Below are 18,723 nucleotides of genomic sequence, written 5' to 3' on the forward strand. Positions count from 1 at the left end.
CTCCATCCCAGCGTGGCTGCCTTCCCCTGGTCCCATACCCCCTACCCTGCCCTAATTTCTGGCTGCCAGCGCATGGCTGCATTTCCACACCCGCTCCTTCAGCTCAGCGCCCAGTTCTCCCAGTCCTCATCTCCTGCAGGACACCTCCGCAGCACACCCTGCTGTGGTAGCACGTTGCCCCAGCTCCGGGTGGGATCAGGGCTCCCCAGGGTGTGGGAGCGGATGCATGGAGCGGCGTTGGGAGCCGGCGAGGAGCTGGGGAGATGCCAGTCTCCAGCTGGCACACACAGTCCTCGCGCTGTAGCTAAACCTCCCGTGTGAAGCACGGCCAACACCAGATGTTCTGATATCGTTAGTCAGGCTTGGGGAAAAAAAAATCATGGGAACTTAGAAGAAAAAACATCACTCCGGGAGCTAATTGATATTCTGTATCTTGAGCCTATGAACACCCAATTGAGTCACATCCTTGGATTTTTTTTTTTAATTTTTTTTTTCTGCAACCATAAATGCCAGAAAGAAAATCACTGAGAAAAAAATAAGTGAGATGCGGATTCACCCGACTCCGGGGGCTGGGTCTTGAAGGAAACATGGAGTATTGCAAGACCGCCGCAACATCTGACTTTCCATTCGTGCGGTGGAGGGATCCCTGTCCCCTGATGTGATTTGGCTGAGCATTGGGCACCTGATTTAGATTTTACCCAGTCACGTAGGCTCCTTCGGTGGTTGTAACCGACATGACAGGTCCCGACAAGACACGGGGTGGTTCTTCTCACCCGTCTCAGAATGAGAAAAATTATCCTCTAAAAGTGTGAGTCTGTCTTCATCCGTAAGTGACCCGCAAAGCGTCAGCTGAGGCTACGTGATCCCCGGGACCCCTGAGGCTGCGGATCAGACCAAATTGTCTGGCCTGACCTTAGATCCAGGACTTGATACTACGTATGGCTACAAAAATGAGAAGGAATAATCACATCTAGACAAGAGGCTGCTTGATTTAAGTTGTTTGGAGGTGAATTGTGCAAAAAAAAGAAATAGCTCTCCTTCCAGACACAACAAGCCCGCAGTGGAAAGAAGTAAGAATTAGCCCTCGTAAATGAGGCTCAAATAGGAGAAAGTGAATCAGCATCCGAGATGTGTTTATGCTTTAAGGTGATTATCTCAGCTCCCTTCATTAACATGATAACAGCAGACTCGGCAAACAGGCACGGGGGGTAATACTGTAGATGTCTGCACTTTCATTTCGCAGAAGACAGCTGCCGGGGAGAATGGGATTATTCGTGGAGAGCGAGCGCTGAAACTCCTCCTTGCTGATGCAACCGAAACGGGACGTGGTGATTGCGCTCGCCTCCTCTTGTTTCGTGCGGAAAGCGCTCGAGCATAATGGCCACGCAGTTGAAATCTGCAGGCTCAGGACAGACAAACTCCTCACACGTGTGATCGCAGGGCTTCCATTCAGCATCTGCTTCCCCTTCCCGCTAGAGCCGCGTGAAAAATAGCGGTTGGTTTGGGTTTTTTTGCCCGAAAATTGTTAAAATAAAAGCTGGGTTAAAAAATTGCCCGTTATTGCTTCAGAGCAGCTGTGCTATAGGTGAGATCTCGCTGGGGCAGGGGGAGCACCACTGTCTGCCCTGAAAACTGTTACTAAGGCAGAGAGGAAGATACAGCATCAGCAGCTGCTTTTGCAGCCGGTCCCCCAAAAGACCAGAAAGAGCTCGAGGAGTGTTTTAGGGATTCCCGAATACCCTGAGCCCTCCCAGGTGTATTCAGCATTCCTTCCAGCCTTTCGCTGCCGGGATCACTGAGACTTGCAGCCCCTCCGTCTCCAGACAGAGAATTACGGGAATCAGCCAGAAGCACCCGGGGAGGACACTTGCCCACTGCAGGTCCTCACCTCATTGCCTGCACCCCAGACGTGTCAGGGGGCACAGCCATGGGGAGGGACTAGCTGAAGGGAGATGATTACCCCCAAGAGACAGGTTATTTTCTTCACTTCTTAACTTACACACATCTCTGCAATATGTGGCCCGAATCCTGGACTAGGAGGGGGTGATTAACAGAAGCCCCATAGCAAGCTGTACCTGGGCCGGACATGCTTTCACGTGCTCATCCCCAGTTTCCCGCTGGCACCCACTGGTTCTGCACCCCTGGGAGTGTTTTTTTTTTCCCCTCTGGGTTCTTTGAAAATGTAACTATTGCTGAAAACTCCTCCACATAGGTGATAGCACTGGGCTGCAGCTCTGGAGGAAACCCAAAGTTGTCTGATAATATTGCAAAAATATCCACCTCTAGAAGAACAGAATGGTTGGGCATTTCATGGGTCTGCAATTGCTGATTCTTTGTGCCACTTCTTTCGCTGCACTATAAAAAGCCCTTCCCTTCGTCCTTAGAGCTCACCGGGGACTTTGTTATCCGTGAGTTATAGTCAGCAGTAGATTAGTGAGTAACTCCTACGTCTGCGTTGTCCGCAAACGCGTGGGGGCAGCTTCCCCACCCCAGCCTGAAGAGCCCCAGCAGCCTCTGAGCATGGAAAAAGCAAAGTGGGATTGGGAAAGCAGAGCCTGGTGGCACTGGTTAAATCCCAACGTTATTCCATTTCTCAGCCGTGTACCACAAGGTGTCTCCAGCGGTACAGGCATCGCTGCTGGCTTTGGGGGCTGCACCTCAGCATCTTCCCCTGGGCTGGGACAAGCAGGGATCTGGCAGGAGCAAATGCAGTTCTTGCCCCTGCTCTCAGCAACTCGCACCTCCACAATCTTACCAGCAAGAATAGGTCTCCGTCCTTCATTAGCTGAGATACTTAATTGCTGAGAGCAAGCAATTTTCATGAGGGTGAGCTGAAGCCAAGATTTTTCTTGCTTTTCCTTGCCTTAATTTCCCTGCATTTTACAGTTTCTTCATTGCTTTTTTTATCCTTATTCTTGTATAAACATTTTTAAAACACCAATGAGCATGAATTAACTTCTGAAGCTGATCTTAGTGGTGGTCAGTTAAAATGAGATATTTTTATTTGAAAGAGCACATAGTAAAAAAATCATTTTAGCCCCCAAGTCAGGGCCCGGCAGGCTGAGCTCGTGCTCTCGGGCAGCCTGACCTGCAGCACTGCAATACAGATGGCTTTTTAAGTCAGCGGGTAATTTGTGGGGGACAGGATGACTCACATAGATTAAGAGCAGGAGGAGCATTAAATCATAGCGTTATATTTTTACCATTTCCTTTTTGTTTTGTTTTGTTTTGTAAAATATGCTGGGTTGCGTTTTCTGGTCAGTTTGGCACTATACCACTTTCAGAAGCTTATACTGTATATGCATCCCCACACACATATGCATATATGTAAATACATGCAGACATATGCATTTACACTAGTATTACTATTAACACACTGACAGCAAATCACTTGAGATCCTCCTGACCATTAAAAGGGTGTATGTGTGTGTGTGTGTGTCTCCTAAAGCTTTCCTCTTGCCTCACTTCATCAACGGGCTCCGTGAGTAATCGCTGAAGCAAGAGGGAGAACATATGTCTTGATTTCCACTGTATTGCACCGTGCATAACCACTGCGGCTTGGAAAAAGGACCCGTAAAGACCTGGATTCATCTCACTTAACTGCATCGTCAAAGAAAAGCAGCCGGGAGAAGGTGCAGCCCGGACGAGAGCGAGAGAAAGCATCACCAGAGGTCCCTGCCCTTGGGGACGTAGGGCAGCAAGGTGTTTCTTCTCTTCTCGGTGCTGCCGGGAGCACAGACGAGCCCCCTTCAGTGTCCTGTCTCTCTCCTGTCTCATTATGGCCCATCTGCCATGATTTAGAAGAGGGTTGCCAAATAAAAATCTCAACAATCAAGCTTTTCATATTTATAGGGGGAAGAAAACAATTCCTGGGTCTTTCAAGTGACTCACGGATTAAATAAAATCAATGGATTTTATGGATTCATAAATAATAAAAATACAAGAAGACAGCAACCATATCACACTTCCCTGCTCCTCCTTTTGCGTTGGTAAGTCCCATATGTCCCACTCACCTGTTGGGCTGTGCCAGCCACAACTTTTGTCCCTTAAAAGCCACGAGGACTCAGCGTCCTGCTCAGGAGGCCTTTCCAAAACTTCCCTCTTCCAGCAACAGGAAAACAGCTTCAGATTTCCAATGGAAATTTATTCCTGGCCAAGATGCGCCTTATTTGATCTCCTACTCGTATTATCCTCTAACTTAAATCATTCCCCTTCCTCCCACCCTGAATGTATTTATGAAGAGTAATCATATCCCCTCTTAACCTTTGTTTTTCTGGGCTAAACAAGCCAAGCTCTTTTAATCTCCTCTCCTAAGATAGGTCCTCCGTTCTGCTAATCACCCTCCCAGTCCTTCCCCCCACCTGTTCAAGGATAAATTCATCTTTCCTTTTTCCAAAGAGAGGTCCCAGAACCACACACAAGAGGTCCCAGAACCACACACAAGAGGTCCCAGAACCACACACAATATCCCACGTGAGGTCCTACCAAGGCCGGTATTAATATTTCTCCGTGTCTACGGAATAAATGGTTTGTTGCATGAGCCTTTGTGCACAGCGAATGGATAATAGATATAAATCCATAAACTAATAACCATAACACAATCTTACTTAAGGAGATCGCTTTTTTACTTGGAAGGGCATTCTGCTCCTTTGCATTTGTTGGTCCTGGTCCTTAGCAGGCGTTCATCGGTGGGTTTCCATATTTCATTTACCCTGGACGAGCGTCAGGACCTCGTGTTAAAGGAGGCACCGAGGGAAGTCTCGTCTGTGTTTCCCTTAGCCTTTGCTCTGGCAAAACTCTCTTTGAAATCACGGCTGAGGGTTTGAACTACGAAGATGCAGAGTCAAATGATGAAAAGCGTTTTGCATTCGTCTCTTCTCTTTTCAAAATGATTTTCCAGTTTTACTTGGGGTTTAATTAAATTTCTGTGACCCACGCAGGGAGTTCAGCCTTTCTTGATTAATGCTCTTTTAGGTGGATCTGATAAGAATTTAGCATCAACAATTGAGCTAACAAGCCCCAGAGAACAGTTTATAGCAGGAGACTAATTCTATTAACGCTTTGCAGTGTCAGGACTCTACTTTGAGCTCGCAGCCGAGAGGAGGGACGGTGGAGAGGGAGCAAAAGTAAAATTTGGCAACTAAATCACCAAGATTCAGCTTCTTTGTGGGCAGAGCTCATCTGGAAACTGTTTTAGCTGACAGCATCAGAATTTTACCTGTTCTTTTTTTTTTTTCTTCTCCTGGCTGATGCTCTGCACTTTCTTGGCTCATTGTGATAACGGCTGGGAATAAGGAGTGGAACCGAATGGTGGCATTGATAAGAGAAATGAAAGGGTAACGCGATGGCATGATACTGGGGTAGGGTCTCTGCGGTTAGCCCTGCCCGTGCTGGATGTGTACCAGAGTACAGGATGGTCGGGACAAAGATGCTTGTGCTGGCAGTTGCAAATTAGTCTGTTGTGAGGGAAAAAATTGAGGTTAACGCTCTGCAGAAATGCTTCTCTTACTTTTTGGCGACAACAGAAATATCTTGCGGGTCTGTTGTGATTCACAAGCATTTTCTCTCTCTCTTTCCCTCTCCCTGCTAAAGGTACCACAAAAATCTCACTCTGTGTTAAAACACAACCTAATGCCGTTAAACCACGATGCAAAGTCTTGGCCAAGACATCACAGTTGATTGGCCTTCGCAGAGCTGCTCATCTCCAGTACCTGGAGACCCAGTTTCATACTTGTCTGCTTTGAGCTGCCCACAAACCTCACTTTGTAGGAGCCTACAGAAACCACAATATTATTTCAGGGATGTTGTTCTCCTTTCTCTCCTGGGCAGTCATCAAGGATTACTTGAGTGAACCAGATTACCTGGAAATTACCTGAAAACAAGGCTACTTGGTGCTCTTTGGGTTGGTACCAGAACTATAGTCACACCAAATGATGCAAGGTAGAAGTCAGTGTCCATCATTGCATGACCCGCGGGGGCTTATCATTGCTTCTTGTGATAACAGAGAGCACAGATGCCTTTCTCCATCGCTGGCCACTGTCTCTCCTTCCTCAAGGCACCTGCTTAGGGCTCCCACTCATTTCTGCTCTGCCAGGTCCATGCTGCCCTCTGAGGTTTTAGGAGGACCAGGGATGCCCATGGCCAAAGGGGCTTTTCCAAGGCTGGTGGCTGAACGGGGAGTATGGGAAGCTGTGGCTCCATCGGGACAGAGCTCTCCAGGAGCCACAGAGCAGCTTTCAATGCTTTCCGAGCTGATTCTCCTGCCCTCCTCAAGAACAGGGACAGGCACTAAGTGCTGCTGGAGCTGTGTCCCCCAGCAGGGCTGGGTGACTGCACCCATATATTCATTTGTGCTGTGGTCTGTGTCCCGTGCTCACAGTATGTGCCCGTTTTTGTTTTATTTATTTTACAAAGCAGACTAAAGATTCGATTAAATTATTTAGGCAATTCGATTACCTTTGCTGTCAGTGCAGTTGTCAGGGAGGATTAGCAGTGTCTCGGCCCCTCATCAGCAGGAGCTGGCGGGGGGCACATGTCCCACACCACACACACCCTCCTGCTCAAACCCTATCCCCTGTGCACCTCATTTGGATGACAGCTCTTTGCTGTCCCTGGATGAAACCCGTGACAAAATATGCCAAGGGCGCACAGACACCCTCCCTCACTCCTCCGCCCCGATGACTTCTGCTGCAGCATCGCTGCAAATTGCGGTTGTCAGCGGGGGAGCACGCTCATCAGGGGACTCCATCCATAATCACTATAAAGAGGATGCGTATATCTAAGTCCTGGATGCTCCCCAATATCAGATCACAGCGGGGACTGAGCTAATACCCATGTTCCCTCTCATGAAAACATGAAGACCCACTGAGAAATCACAGAGGAGGGAGGCTGTGACAACGCTCCCGACCTCTCAGGACAAGAGGCAGCTGAAGCATCAGCCCCCAAAGGCACCTGCCCTCGTGATGCTGCTGGGACCAGGCTCGTTGTGGGATCCATGTTGTGAGCAACCAGCGAGCACCGACAAAGATCCTCCTGCCTTCATCTCTCCAGCTGTTGAAAATGGCCCCGTGCACAAAGGGCAGCGTCCTCATTAAATTTCGCGGAGGGTTGCCATGTGGCCAGCAGAAATTTTTGTTTTGTTTGATTTGGGTAAGCGGCATGGTAATATATTCACCACCTCCAAACGTAATGGGGTGACAGATGGGAGCTGGGCTCTGGCTTTCATGGGAAAGGCTCCTCTCAGCAGGGAGGCAGTAAGTTTCCCACCTAATCTTCTGTAACCTTCAGACTGCTAACAACTGTAAGAAGCAAAGCAATGGGTAGTTATTAAATTAATGACTTCATCCCCAAGCTGGTAATAAATATTTTACAGTTTTATCTCTCCACCCCGTAGACTGCTCTAGACAGACTAGACTGTTTATTAATCTAGCTTGTGGATTTATGTTATTTAATTGATAAACAGCCTCAGCATGGTTGGGCTGGATTATTAAATGTTGAAAGCTGAGAAGGAGTCCTCTGGCAAACGGCAAAACCTGAGGGGCTGATCCTTGATCTTGGGCTCGATGAGCTTCAGGCCAAAACCAACTCCCTTGTGGTGCTAAGGCCCATTTTGCCCCTGTGTGAGTCCAAACCATTTGGCCATTGTCTCTTGCTTAGTTCGGGTGGACTCTGGGACTTGTTGTGAAGAAGGAAGAGGCCAGGAAAAGTTTTGGGTTCAATAACAGCATCCCAGAGTTAACCATGGCCACCGTGCTGTGGGGTCAGACATCATACCTTAGCGTGGACCGGTTCTCCTGGGGTGGTCCAGCCCTTCATGCTAGTCCTGGAGCTCAGGCAGAGCACGTCCTTGCTCTATCCCTTCATGGGTCGTGTTTCTTCAGATCATCTCAGGTAGTCACTGACATCCAAACAAAAGAGCATTGCAGTTATATAAATGAAAGCAGGCTTTAATGGTTGTTATACTTCCTTTTTGACAGGGTCGAAAATGTCTTTAAATCTGATACTAGCGGTTTTACAACAATTGGTGATTTATTCATCCCACTGAAAGAAGGGGATGAAGGCATCTGGAATAACGAGAGCTATTTGTCTGAAGGATACATCATCCGCGTGCTTTCCTACAGCCTCAATCCCATGAGCCCTTCTGTACAATGCGGAAGGTCGTTTCAGGATATATCTTCTCATAAAAGTGTAGGAGAAGTGAGTGTGTTAACAAGTGCGGGCCAGAGCCTTTAATCCAGCCAAGCCGTGCTTGGTGCTGGTTGAGAGGAGAGCAGTTTCCAGCCAGGGGGCTGCCCCGTTGGCTGCAGTGTCATCTCCAGCCCACCCCATTGCTCCCCAGCTTCAACTTCGTCTTCCCGGGGACCAATGGGGGGGTGATTTGATGCCAAATGACAGCTTTGAAGAAGAAAGTTGCCTTCTCTCCCCAGTAACATGATGGAAAATGAGACAACTCCTTCCTGACCACCCAGCTATGTGGTCCAAAGGACCACAAGGGACCCAAGGGACACCTTGGTTGTGGGACCAGGGTGAGATGGACCGAGCCTTGAGACAAGGCATGGAACAAAAATCAGAAAAAAAATGCATGAGGCTGGGAAAGAAGCCCTTTCCTGCACACACCTAAAAGCCATCGCCGGAGCCTGTGGCTCACTTGGAGAAGCTGGGTAAAGGTTGACAAGTGGAAGGTACCACTCAAGCAGGAGAATGGAGGGATGGGTTGTTAGCAGCTTTTAACAATTAACAGTGGCATCAGTGAGGCCAAATGACACTCTGGTTGGTCAATGATTTATCGACATGTTTAGAAACAAGCATACGCTGACAAGTATCTTTTCCTTTGCATCCTTGAAGCAAAAGACTCGCTCTCCTCTGCTGTTCAGCTTCCACCCTACGCGTGTTGGAGGAAGCTTAAGAGCCCTCCTAAGCACACCTATAAACTGGCAGTGTACCGTCTTAAACCGATTCAATTCCCTTCCCTGCGATAAAGGACGCCAGTTCAGAGAAGATAACATCTCACAGTGATGGCTCCCAAAGCTGCAGTTTAACACAAATCTAACCGCTCTATTATGCAGCGCAGCCAATTCGTTAAGAAAGGACAAGTGAGCATGTCTATTAGCTCTGTCATCATAATCAAATATTGGCACAAGGAACCGCTCGGTGGTGCAAAGTCTAGCGAAACTCCCCATAAAACAATTACGTGCCCTTCAGAAAAACAACGTGCCAGCCAATTTAGGTGAACCATTGCTTGACTCCCCCTGATTTTCTCCTTTGAAGATCTGCAGCCCTTCGCAGAGGTGACAAAACCCCATCAGCTCTAAGCTGTGTCCAGCAAAGCCGGCCCTGGAAACCCACCAGCACGAAGCAAGAGCATCTACTGCCAATTCTCCAGGAGGGACCTCCTCTCCTGCACCATCCCCATGAGCCTGTCCAGTGGACCTGCCCCAGTTCAGCTTGCAGACACCCAATGAAGACAGGAAAACGTTCCAGTGAATACCCATGGCCGTGTACGTGCTTGAGGAAAGGCTTTAAGAAATCTTTCTACCCAAAACTTTCCTCCATTTTTTTCTGGCTACAGTTCTTACCCCTTTGGCTCCATTTTGCTCTGCCTTTCACCCTCATGTCCTTGCAGCGCAGCCACCACCTCCTGTCTTAACCCAACAGCGCTTGTGCCTCTGCACGGGGACGGTCAGGAAAGTTCAGCTCAGTTAATCAAAGAATTGAATTTCTTGGTGATGGACTTGCCTGAAATTCCCATTTGATCCAACTCACTCAGCTCCGAATGGCCTTAATGTGATTTACCTGATTTCACCTGGGAAGTTACAGCTACAGCAAAGCCAAACTGAATTTCGGTGCCTTCAGAAGTGACATCTCCGCCACAGAGACCGGTGAGAAATTCTCTTCATTGCCACCGCTTCAAAACATAAGCTCTCTTGCCAGTGAAAAAGCTCCATTTTTTTCCAGGAAGGTGAATCTGTGAACATCACAGTCAGGCAGATATAAGTGAGGAAATCTTGTTGACAAAGACAAGCCATCTCCCAGAATTTCACCTGAACCTCAGAGGCCAATTTGGTGACGATTTTTTTGGAAATCCAGGAGGGAAAAGCATCTATCTCTGTGTCCCGTCCAAGGGCTGGCATCTCCTGCACTGCTCCCGATGGCATCTCCTCTGCTCGGACACCACCTGCGGGAGCATGAAGCCGTGAGATCCCAGGGGATGCTGAGTGCTGGGGGTGCAGGATGTGACCCCTGCCTGGAGGACTGCAGCCCTCCTGCCTTGGGAAGGGGCTCCAGCAACCAAGTAAATAAACACATACCTTCACTTGGACTTTTGAGTCTCCTCATCATGGGAGGGACTCTTGATCAGGGAGGGAAGTGATAGGATGACCAGGAATGGTTTTAAACTGAAAAAGGGGAGATTTAGATTAGATATTAGGAAGAAATTCGTTCCTGTGAGGGTGGTGAGACACTGGCCCAGGTTGCCCAGAGAAGCTGCGGATACCCCACCCTGGAGGGGTTCAAGGCCAGGTTGGATGGGGCTTTGAGCAACCTGGTCTGGTGGGAGGTGTCCCTGCCCAGGGCAGGGGGGCTGGAACTGGATGATCTTTAAGGTGCCTTCCAACCCAAACCATTCTATGAGTAGCAGGACTTTAAGCACCCACTTGGACGGATGGTGACAGCTCCTTTTTCTTGCAAGCCTTCAGAGATACCAAACCTAAATTGTTCCTATATCCCCCAAATTAGTTGGTGGGTAGAGCCAGGTTTGGGGTGGGCAGTCCCTGGCCGCAGCTCTGAGGGGGGGACACGCTGACCCTCCACAGTGCAGGAACAAGGACAAAGCCCATGAGGGACCCGTGGGGGACGTTGGCAGCAGCTCGAAGAAAGACCATAGGAACTAAAGTCACAAACAGAACTGGGTTTTATTACGAAATAACCCTGCCATTACATAAGGAAGTTCTGTCTGCAAAATACATTTCCTGAGGAAAGTAGATCACAGTATTCGTTTTCACAGAATAACATGTAGCCTGCTATAACTTTCAATGTGACTCTTTATTATTTAAATATTAACAGTATTCCTTCACATAAACAAGTACTCAGTCATCACATAACCGACACACAAACGACAAAATAAATATACAACAAGAGCACAGTTCATTTTTTTTTTTTCCCGACTTAAATATTAAATAAATAATAAATACAGAATTTTCATTTCCTGTTATCAGTGCCTGAAACAATATGAATGAAAAAGAAAAGAAAAACTGAAAAAGTTCTCTCTTCCCCCCGGTGCCCCTGCCCCCACAAAAAAACAAACCAAAAAATTATCAAAATGTCTCAGTTATAAAATATCTTTAAAAAAATTCCCATCGTTAAAAGAATAAATAACAAAATATATAAAAAATAACTTGGTTGCATCAAAATTACAAGTAGGAGTTGTAGATAGGGGTTTTTTCTTTTTTTTTCTTTTTTTGGAGTATCATTTTTTTATGGTCAAAAGTTTTAATTTTTAACTTTTTTTGCTTCTTTTATCTTCTTTTCTATGGTGCGGTGTCCAGTTTAAAATAAGTATAAAATTAATAAATAAAAAAGTTAAATAAATAGCAAAAAGTTAACATAAGGTGTTGTAAATATAAATTACATACATCTTGCCAAAATTAAATAATTTACAGGATAATTAAACTAACTACTTTTTTTTTTTCCTCTCTTTCTTCCAGGAAGTGCAATTTCTCTACTTTTAAATACTAACTGAATTGCAGTCACAATCAATTTGGACTCTATTTACATGTTAAGAACATTGTGTTTTTAACACCTCAAATTATTAGTATTTTTTTTTCCCCTTTCTTTTGTATTTTTTTGCACTTGGAATGGGTTCTAAATTAAGTGAACTCCTGGAGTCTGATCCTGCAAACACTGAAGTCTGTGAGCAAACCCTCCCAACGCCAACCGCCCTCTTGAACTCAACGGGGGAACCGACACGAGTCAAGATGCTCGTGAGCTTCAAGGCCACATCCAGTGGCCAATGCCATTAATGGGAAGCTTTCTACTGACTTCTAATTACATTCTGCCCTAAATATCTGCAGGATTTGGCTCAACACGACCCCACAGTGTCTCACCTTTAGTATGGGTCAGCAAAATTCTCCCCAGCTCTGCCTGCCCCACCGCCGGGAGGGATGCGGGATGCAGGATGTGGATGCTCCCCAAGCTGGGAGCCCTCAGGGGAGGGTTGTCCCCCTCTATTTCCCAAGAGTTTGCATCAGGGGGACAGTGAGCTGGGGACAACGAGTTGGGGACAGTGAGCTCCGGACGGGAGTGAACCCACGGGGTGACAGCCGGCTCCGCGTGCGATGGAGCGGGTGCTGCAGAGCAGCGTTGTAAAGACATTCATAGAGTTGTTCTTTAAGTGCACAGTGGGCTGCATGAACCGAGCTGCTTAGAAAATGCTTCTTTGGAAGAATACCCAATACCTGAATACTCTTTTTTTTCTTCCCCCCCCCCCCTTTTTTTTTTTCCCCAGAATAACGCTTGCGCTGTGATTTTGCGCAAAATGTAGAACACCAAACCAAAAATTACCCATTGCCCTGTGGATACCTGTAAGAAATCAACTACTGATTCGTGGTAGGTAAGCACTTTGCTGGCCATCAATTAACATCTCTTTTTTTGTTGGTTTTTGTTTCTCTTTTTTTCTTTGTTTCTTTTTTTTTTTTTTTTTTGTTCATCGCAATCTCAAACGTTCTCTGGCATTGATGTATGATCTCTGGACTGGCAGTACTGCGCCACTGTAAGGATGATCACAATAATGAAAAGAACCAGAACTGTCATCAAACAGGCTTCCAAAAAATCATATACACCGGACCATGACACATCGAAGAATTCTTCTGTATGAAACATCTGGTATTGGCCTATTCATAATAGCTATTCTCATATTTAAGACAGACAAAGGAATACTGTAGTTGCAAACTCCAAAAGCTTCCCTGAGAACCTTTTTTCCATTGCGCTTTCCACTGGAGATCCAGAACTGCTCTTCAGATTTCTTTCAGAAAATAAAAATAAGCTACTTTATAATACTTCAGAGTTCCCATGCCCAGTGGATATCTGAACACCTTGGGGTTGGGAGGCCCAGCACAGGTTCAGATTTACAGGTAGCTTGCAGCTCCAGCACTTGTAGCAACACAGAACATAATTCATGTGTGAGTAGGTGATCTGGACATACGACCATAGACAACATGAGGGTTTAAGCCAGTCATACGCTAGTCTTGGATCAGACAAGACCCTGTTCTTGTAAAATTTTAACCCTTGGATCAACTCTGCAAGAGCATGGCAGCTCAGGAAAGGTGCCTGCTCTTCACCAGCTACACAAGCCCCACAGCCTACTGGAGAATTTAACCTTCCATCCTCATCTACCTCGTGGTCCGGGTAGAAAAATCCCACTTTTCTCAAGAAGGTCCAAAGTTAAGTAAACGAGAACATTGAGTTCGATCAGTTCCACATCTCAGAAATGGCCTCTTGGTTACGTTTTGGTCCTTTTTTTTTTTTTTTTTTTTCTTTTTTTCATTCATTAAACAAGTTTTCTAACTTGTAAACCTGAATACTTGGAGGGAAAGTTCCATCTTACAGTCTGTTCTCTTGCTCGTCTCCGTCCCGCGGCACTAAACCTGGATGCCCTTGACGGCTTGCTTGATGCTCTCCAGCAGGTCCTTGTTCTCCGGGTTCTGGTAGCACTCCTGGTTGGTGTACATGTCGGTCAGCGTGTTCACATATGCATCGAAGTTCTGCTCACTAATTGGCTCCTGCAGCCAAAAAAAAGCCAAATAAAAGTGTTAGTAGCAGAGCAGAAAGAGGTCTCTTTGCAATTAATCATGTGTGCGTGTACCAACAGCCAAAGGTCTCCATGCTGGATCCTTTTTGTGCGTGGTGCTGTATGTATTAATCTCATCGTGCGACCCCTGATCCTGCCAGATCTTCACCGGGTCCTTAATTTTATGCATTGGCCCCGTGGAATTATTAACAGCATCAGGTTAAGTGTGTGCAGGCGGTTTGACAGGCCGGAGGCTGAATTAGACCATGGAAATGAAGGGCTGGAGGACGAGAGGAAGGACTGCTGAAGCATCACGGAGGGGATCAAAGGCAAAGTTAGGACAGGAGCCCGGTCACCCTGGGCTCGTGTCTGCCCACACCATCACGCCACTGCTGCGGTAGGGCTTTTGCCGAGGAAACCTTGCAACTATCTAACTTGGAGTTAATGGGAAAAAAAAAGAAAGGGAGAAGGAAGAAAAAGAACAGGAATAAAATGAGCGTACAATTCTCATGGGCATTATTTAATTGGAGTTGCCTGAAACCTTGAAAAAATATTTGCTGAACAGTTTATTTGACCTTTATGTGTCAAATACTTTACAGAAAAGCCCTCAGCGAGCGGTTTTCTGCCAGTTAGGCAGCTGGGTGAATACTATCCAAAACTGCTCTGCTGGAGGATGGCTTCTCTCCAACCAGCCTGAATTTAAATACAAACCCCAATGAAAAGGATTGCCCCCACCCCCCCAAAAAAAAAAAAACGGTGGCACAAAAAATAAATCAAAAGCTCATTCCTCTGATCATTGCGATGGTCCTTATGAGTTGTAAGAGGACAGCTTTCCCCAACAACACCAGCCCCTCCCTCCACACACCTGGTTTTGACAACAGTAATTACATTCCTGGGAATAGAGAGAAGGTAATTAATAGCCTTTTGTGGTTTTACTATTTTAATGCAGTCTTTTCATTTTGCAGTAACTCTATGGTAACATGCTGTGGGCTGTTAGACCTTGTTAAATTAAACAAAATACACTCTCTTTAAGAATGCTATTCTTTGGCTGCCAGCTATTCAGAACTGAATTGAAACTACCTGCATTATAATAGGAGCTGTAAGATCTTTCTGACGTTGAAATCCAATCCCTCCTGATCTCTGCTTGTGCTGTCTTAGGCTAAAAGGCACTGGGTGCCCTTGATAAAGTTTCCTATTTTGTGATAATGCTCCCAGATGTAATGAGACAGAACAATAGATACAAAGGGAGATCAGCAGAAAATGACAACAAAAGGGAGATATAATGCAAGCTTCAGAGATAAAGCAAAAGTACTGATCTTATAAAGGACACGTAGGTGTATGGAGAGAAATTCTCCCACTCTTTAATTGTACGTAAGCCTTATCGGGAATTGGGTTTGGCACAGCTCCCTCAATCATGCCAGCTGGGGCAAGCATCACAGTTTTCTTACCATGTGCGGAAGGCGGATATTGGCAAGACTTTGGATTAGAGCCTGGCTCAACCCTGAGAGCTCCAGGAACAGGGCTTCATTTTGCTCCTCTATGATTTTGTTTTCCTCCTCAATGTTCTTCAGGTTCTTCTCCATGGTGGAGATCTGCAGAGCAAGGAGCACAGCAGGGTTACCAACCCTCACGCAACAGCACCCACCACCATGCAAGGGGCTTGGCCATCCCTCCGTGGGTCTGGATGCACCTCTGAGCACACAAACCTGCGACTGCAGTTTCACCATGGCCGCTTCCATCTCCGAGTTGGACTCATTCAGTTCACTGATCTCCTTGTTCAGCTGCTTGATCTCTTCATCGTTCTCCAGAACTGCAGGAGAGAAGGTCGAGGGCAGTCAGCAAAGGCTCGCGGGAATGTTGGGCAAAAATGTTGGGCTTTCTGCTGAGCCTGCCCTGTTGGGTAGACATTACCACTCACAAAGTCCTCACCTTTGCTTTTACAGCCTCTAAACAGGATGCACCTCTCACCTATTTGGGTTTCTATAATTATTTTTTTTTTCTTTAGTAACACTTTTTAGCATCAGGGTTCAATGATACTTTATAGGTCAATATGTAAATGCAAAAGCCAACGACAGCGTAGCAGTGGGAGTCCAGCACATCCCCGCACCCTGAGGAGTTCATTGCCCTGAAAACTCAGGTCGTTCTCTCCAGTCCTGAGTTTGGGAAGACGCCATTTAAAAAAACTAATGCATGCCCTGGTTGAAAATTACGAGGTTCATAAAATAAAGTAATATTTCTAGAAGAGTGCAGGTATTTATAGATTCCAAACTATATAAGTATTCAAGTTAAACGCCTGAACCTTGTCAAATACCACAGAAACCTCAGTAATAGCACTGGAAATGCAAAGTGCCATCGCCAACAAAATTCCAGATCCAGAAATATCTCAGGATTAAAAGCCCTGAATAGGTGAAAAATTGCTGAATGATTGCAAGGGATTTTTAAAAATGGAGTGAATATTTGAAAAAAAAAAAAAAAAAAAAATCACAAACAAACTAAATTTCAGCTTTTTTTTGGTTTTTTTTTCCTGGAATTTCACTATGGAAATTCCTTCTTTATCGTTTCACCTGCTCCGTCACAGCGTGTCACTCAGAGAGTGGTGCCGGTACCAAGGAAACCCAACACCACTGAAACCCAAGAAACGAGTGTTCATAGCACATGATATCCTCACAAATCTGTGGCCAGGTTCCAGTTGTTGAAACCCGCCCCCCCCGCCCCAGTCTGCAAAGAAAAAGATGTACGGGCTCAGTACCCTGCCACACCTGCAAGGCAAAAGGAGTGAAAATCCTTACCATCGCTGGTCTTGAACTTTGTGTTGAGAATTTCATCCCCTGAGAGTTTGCCTTTCTTCCCAGCAAAAGTAGCTCTTGGACACCCTGACAAACTGAAAAGCAAGTAAAAATGGCTTTCATAAACTCTAGGCATTTATATGTGCTTATGTTCCCAACAAGAGCACGTACCGTTTGGTGGAGTTCATGCTGCGAGACAGTTCTTCTAAAAGCTTTTTATGGTACAGAGGAAATTGCTTTATGAATAATGCCACAAACCTCCCCATTTATAAAGTGAGAGCAATTTTCTCTGAGCAAAGATTAAAAAACACATTGTTTCCTAAAAGAAAGGGCACGAGTCTGGCTGGTAGGGCATCAAATCCCTGGTTTGGGCACCGAAGTGCTGTTCCGGCTTGTTCATGGAAGGAATTTTCATGATTTTGCCCAATCCACATCTCATTGTTGCAGTATTAAAACAAGTACATGTTTTATTCCGTAAAAAAACATCAACCTTGGAGCAACCTGACTGAAGTTCAGCATCAGAAGCACCAGCTACTGAGCCCTGCATGAAGAGCTGAACCATGCTCAAGCAGCATCTACAGGTAGGTAGGTTACTCCACGGCAATTTTGTCACGCTCACGACGATTTCAACCCTGTGATTTACCTTCTGTGAGTGAGGAAGCTCCCATTGGCGTGGCCGGAGCCGTCACAACCCGGGGTTGGGCAGGTCGGGCCTTCGTTCTTCAAGGACTTCCAGGAAAATGAGGAGCCGTTGAGTGACCCTTCCTTCTGCCTGCGGGCTGCGAGGGGGCACCCTGACGCGCTCCGGTGAGAGGCGTATTTGCCACTGATGTGTCCAAGCCCAACGCAGCCAGGAACCGGACACCTGGGCACAGGGAATAACCAAAAATTACAGCATGGGAATTAAGAGGGACGTAAGGAAATTAGGGATAAGCAGGAATGAGGAAGCCTGGGAAGCAAGCGTTCGCATTTGGGGATGTCATCTGGACCTTATGTGGTAGGTGCTTCATCGATGGAAACAGCAGATGGGGGATTAAGAGCTGTGACTGCCCCTTCAACAGAGCCAAAAGAACCAAGGGAAATCCTGCAAGAGGGAAAGACTGGAGAGGCCACATCATGCTCACACTTGCAGCAAAAGCAGGTTTCAGTGGTGTCCGTAACTGTGTTTGGTACCTGACTGAGGGCACAGACGACAGGTTGGGCTGCCTGACTTTGGAACCCGATGTGAACCAAGGCTTACACACTCACACCAAACCACCATGTGTTTTCCAGCCAGCTCTGCCTGGTGTTACTGCCAAGGAACCTGCGGTCATCAACTTTATTACTTTACACCGGTATGGTCTAGGTCAACAAGGGTCAACGTGACCGAGGAGCACTCCATGCCCATGGGGACACAACCCTTCCCCATGAACCAACCCCTGACCCAGGAGCTGATCAGGCTGCAACCTGTGCACCGAGAAGCTCAAACCTTCTCCTGCAAGGAGGGTGTTCGAGGGGTTTCTGAGCCTGTACTCCATCAGACAGGACAAACCAACCCTGGGGCACCACTCAGCCTGCAGCCACAGCACGACCTCGCTTGCCTCCTCCTCCTGCTGGTTTCACATCCCACGGCTCAACCCGCGCTTGCAAGGGGATAAAAGTGGGAATTACCATCAAGGCAGCGCACGAGCCCTCCCACCCCTGTGCTTCTGCCGCCATTTATGGCCGGTTTAAAGCACACAGGAGCTGCGAGGGGCGTCCTGGAAGTGCTGACACGACTTGCACTAATTGCCAGGAGGATGATTGCCTCTAAAGGCACCTTTCTCCTCCGCACTCGCAAACTCCCCGCCAATGGACTGCTCACTAAATCCAGCCCTTTGACAGAATCCGGTGTATCTATTAAGGTTTCTGCTGTGGTTTGCATTTGTTTAAAGATGCCAGTCAATTATAAATACAGCTAAAAGTTTATTACTCGAGGGAGGTTGCTCTTAAAAAAGGGGAGGTGGAAATAGATAAGAAACGGTCAAAACGACCCCCGTGTCCTCGGCTTGAAAGCAGTTCAGGACTTTGAGTTTCCCCAGCAAAATAGGCGCTGAGCTGCGCCTGAAAAATCACAAGCTGCGTTTCAGCGCAGAAATGATTACCCTGATTGTTTATATTTCGTACAAAAGGGAG

At 46.7% G+C, this 18,723-nt stretch overlaps 1 protein-coding gene across 1 annotated transcript in view; it reads right to left on the reverse strand.

Moving 5' to 3' along the window:
- Positions 1–13,634: 13,634 nt before the first annotated feature.
- Positions 13,635–18,723, reverse strand: part of MYT1 (myelin transcription factor 1) — a 33,905-nt gene continuing 28,816 nt past the window's right edge. Inside the window, exons 17-21 of the mRNA XM_074157564.1 lie at positions 17,213–17,434; positions 16,573–16,664; positions 15,490–15,593; positions 15,232–15,375; positions 13,635–13,775 (exon numbers count right to left, since the gene is read on the reverse strand). Coding sequence (XP_074013665.1) covers positions 13,635–13,775; positions 15,232–15,375; positions 15,490–15,593; positions 16,573–16,664; positions 17,213–17,434 — 703 coding nt within the window. The remainder of the gene's footprint in view (positions 13,776–15,231; positions 15,376–15,489; positions 15,594–16,572; positions 16,665–17,212; positions 17,435–18,723) is intronic.

Source organism: Numenius arquata, chromosome 12 (genome assembly GCF_964106895.1).
Source record: "Numenius arquata chromosome 12, bNumArq3.hap1.1, whole genome shotgun sequence".
NCBI lineage: Eukaryota > Metazoa > Chordata > Aves > Charadriiformes > Scolopacidae > Numenius > Numenius arquata.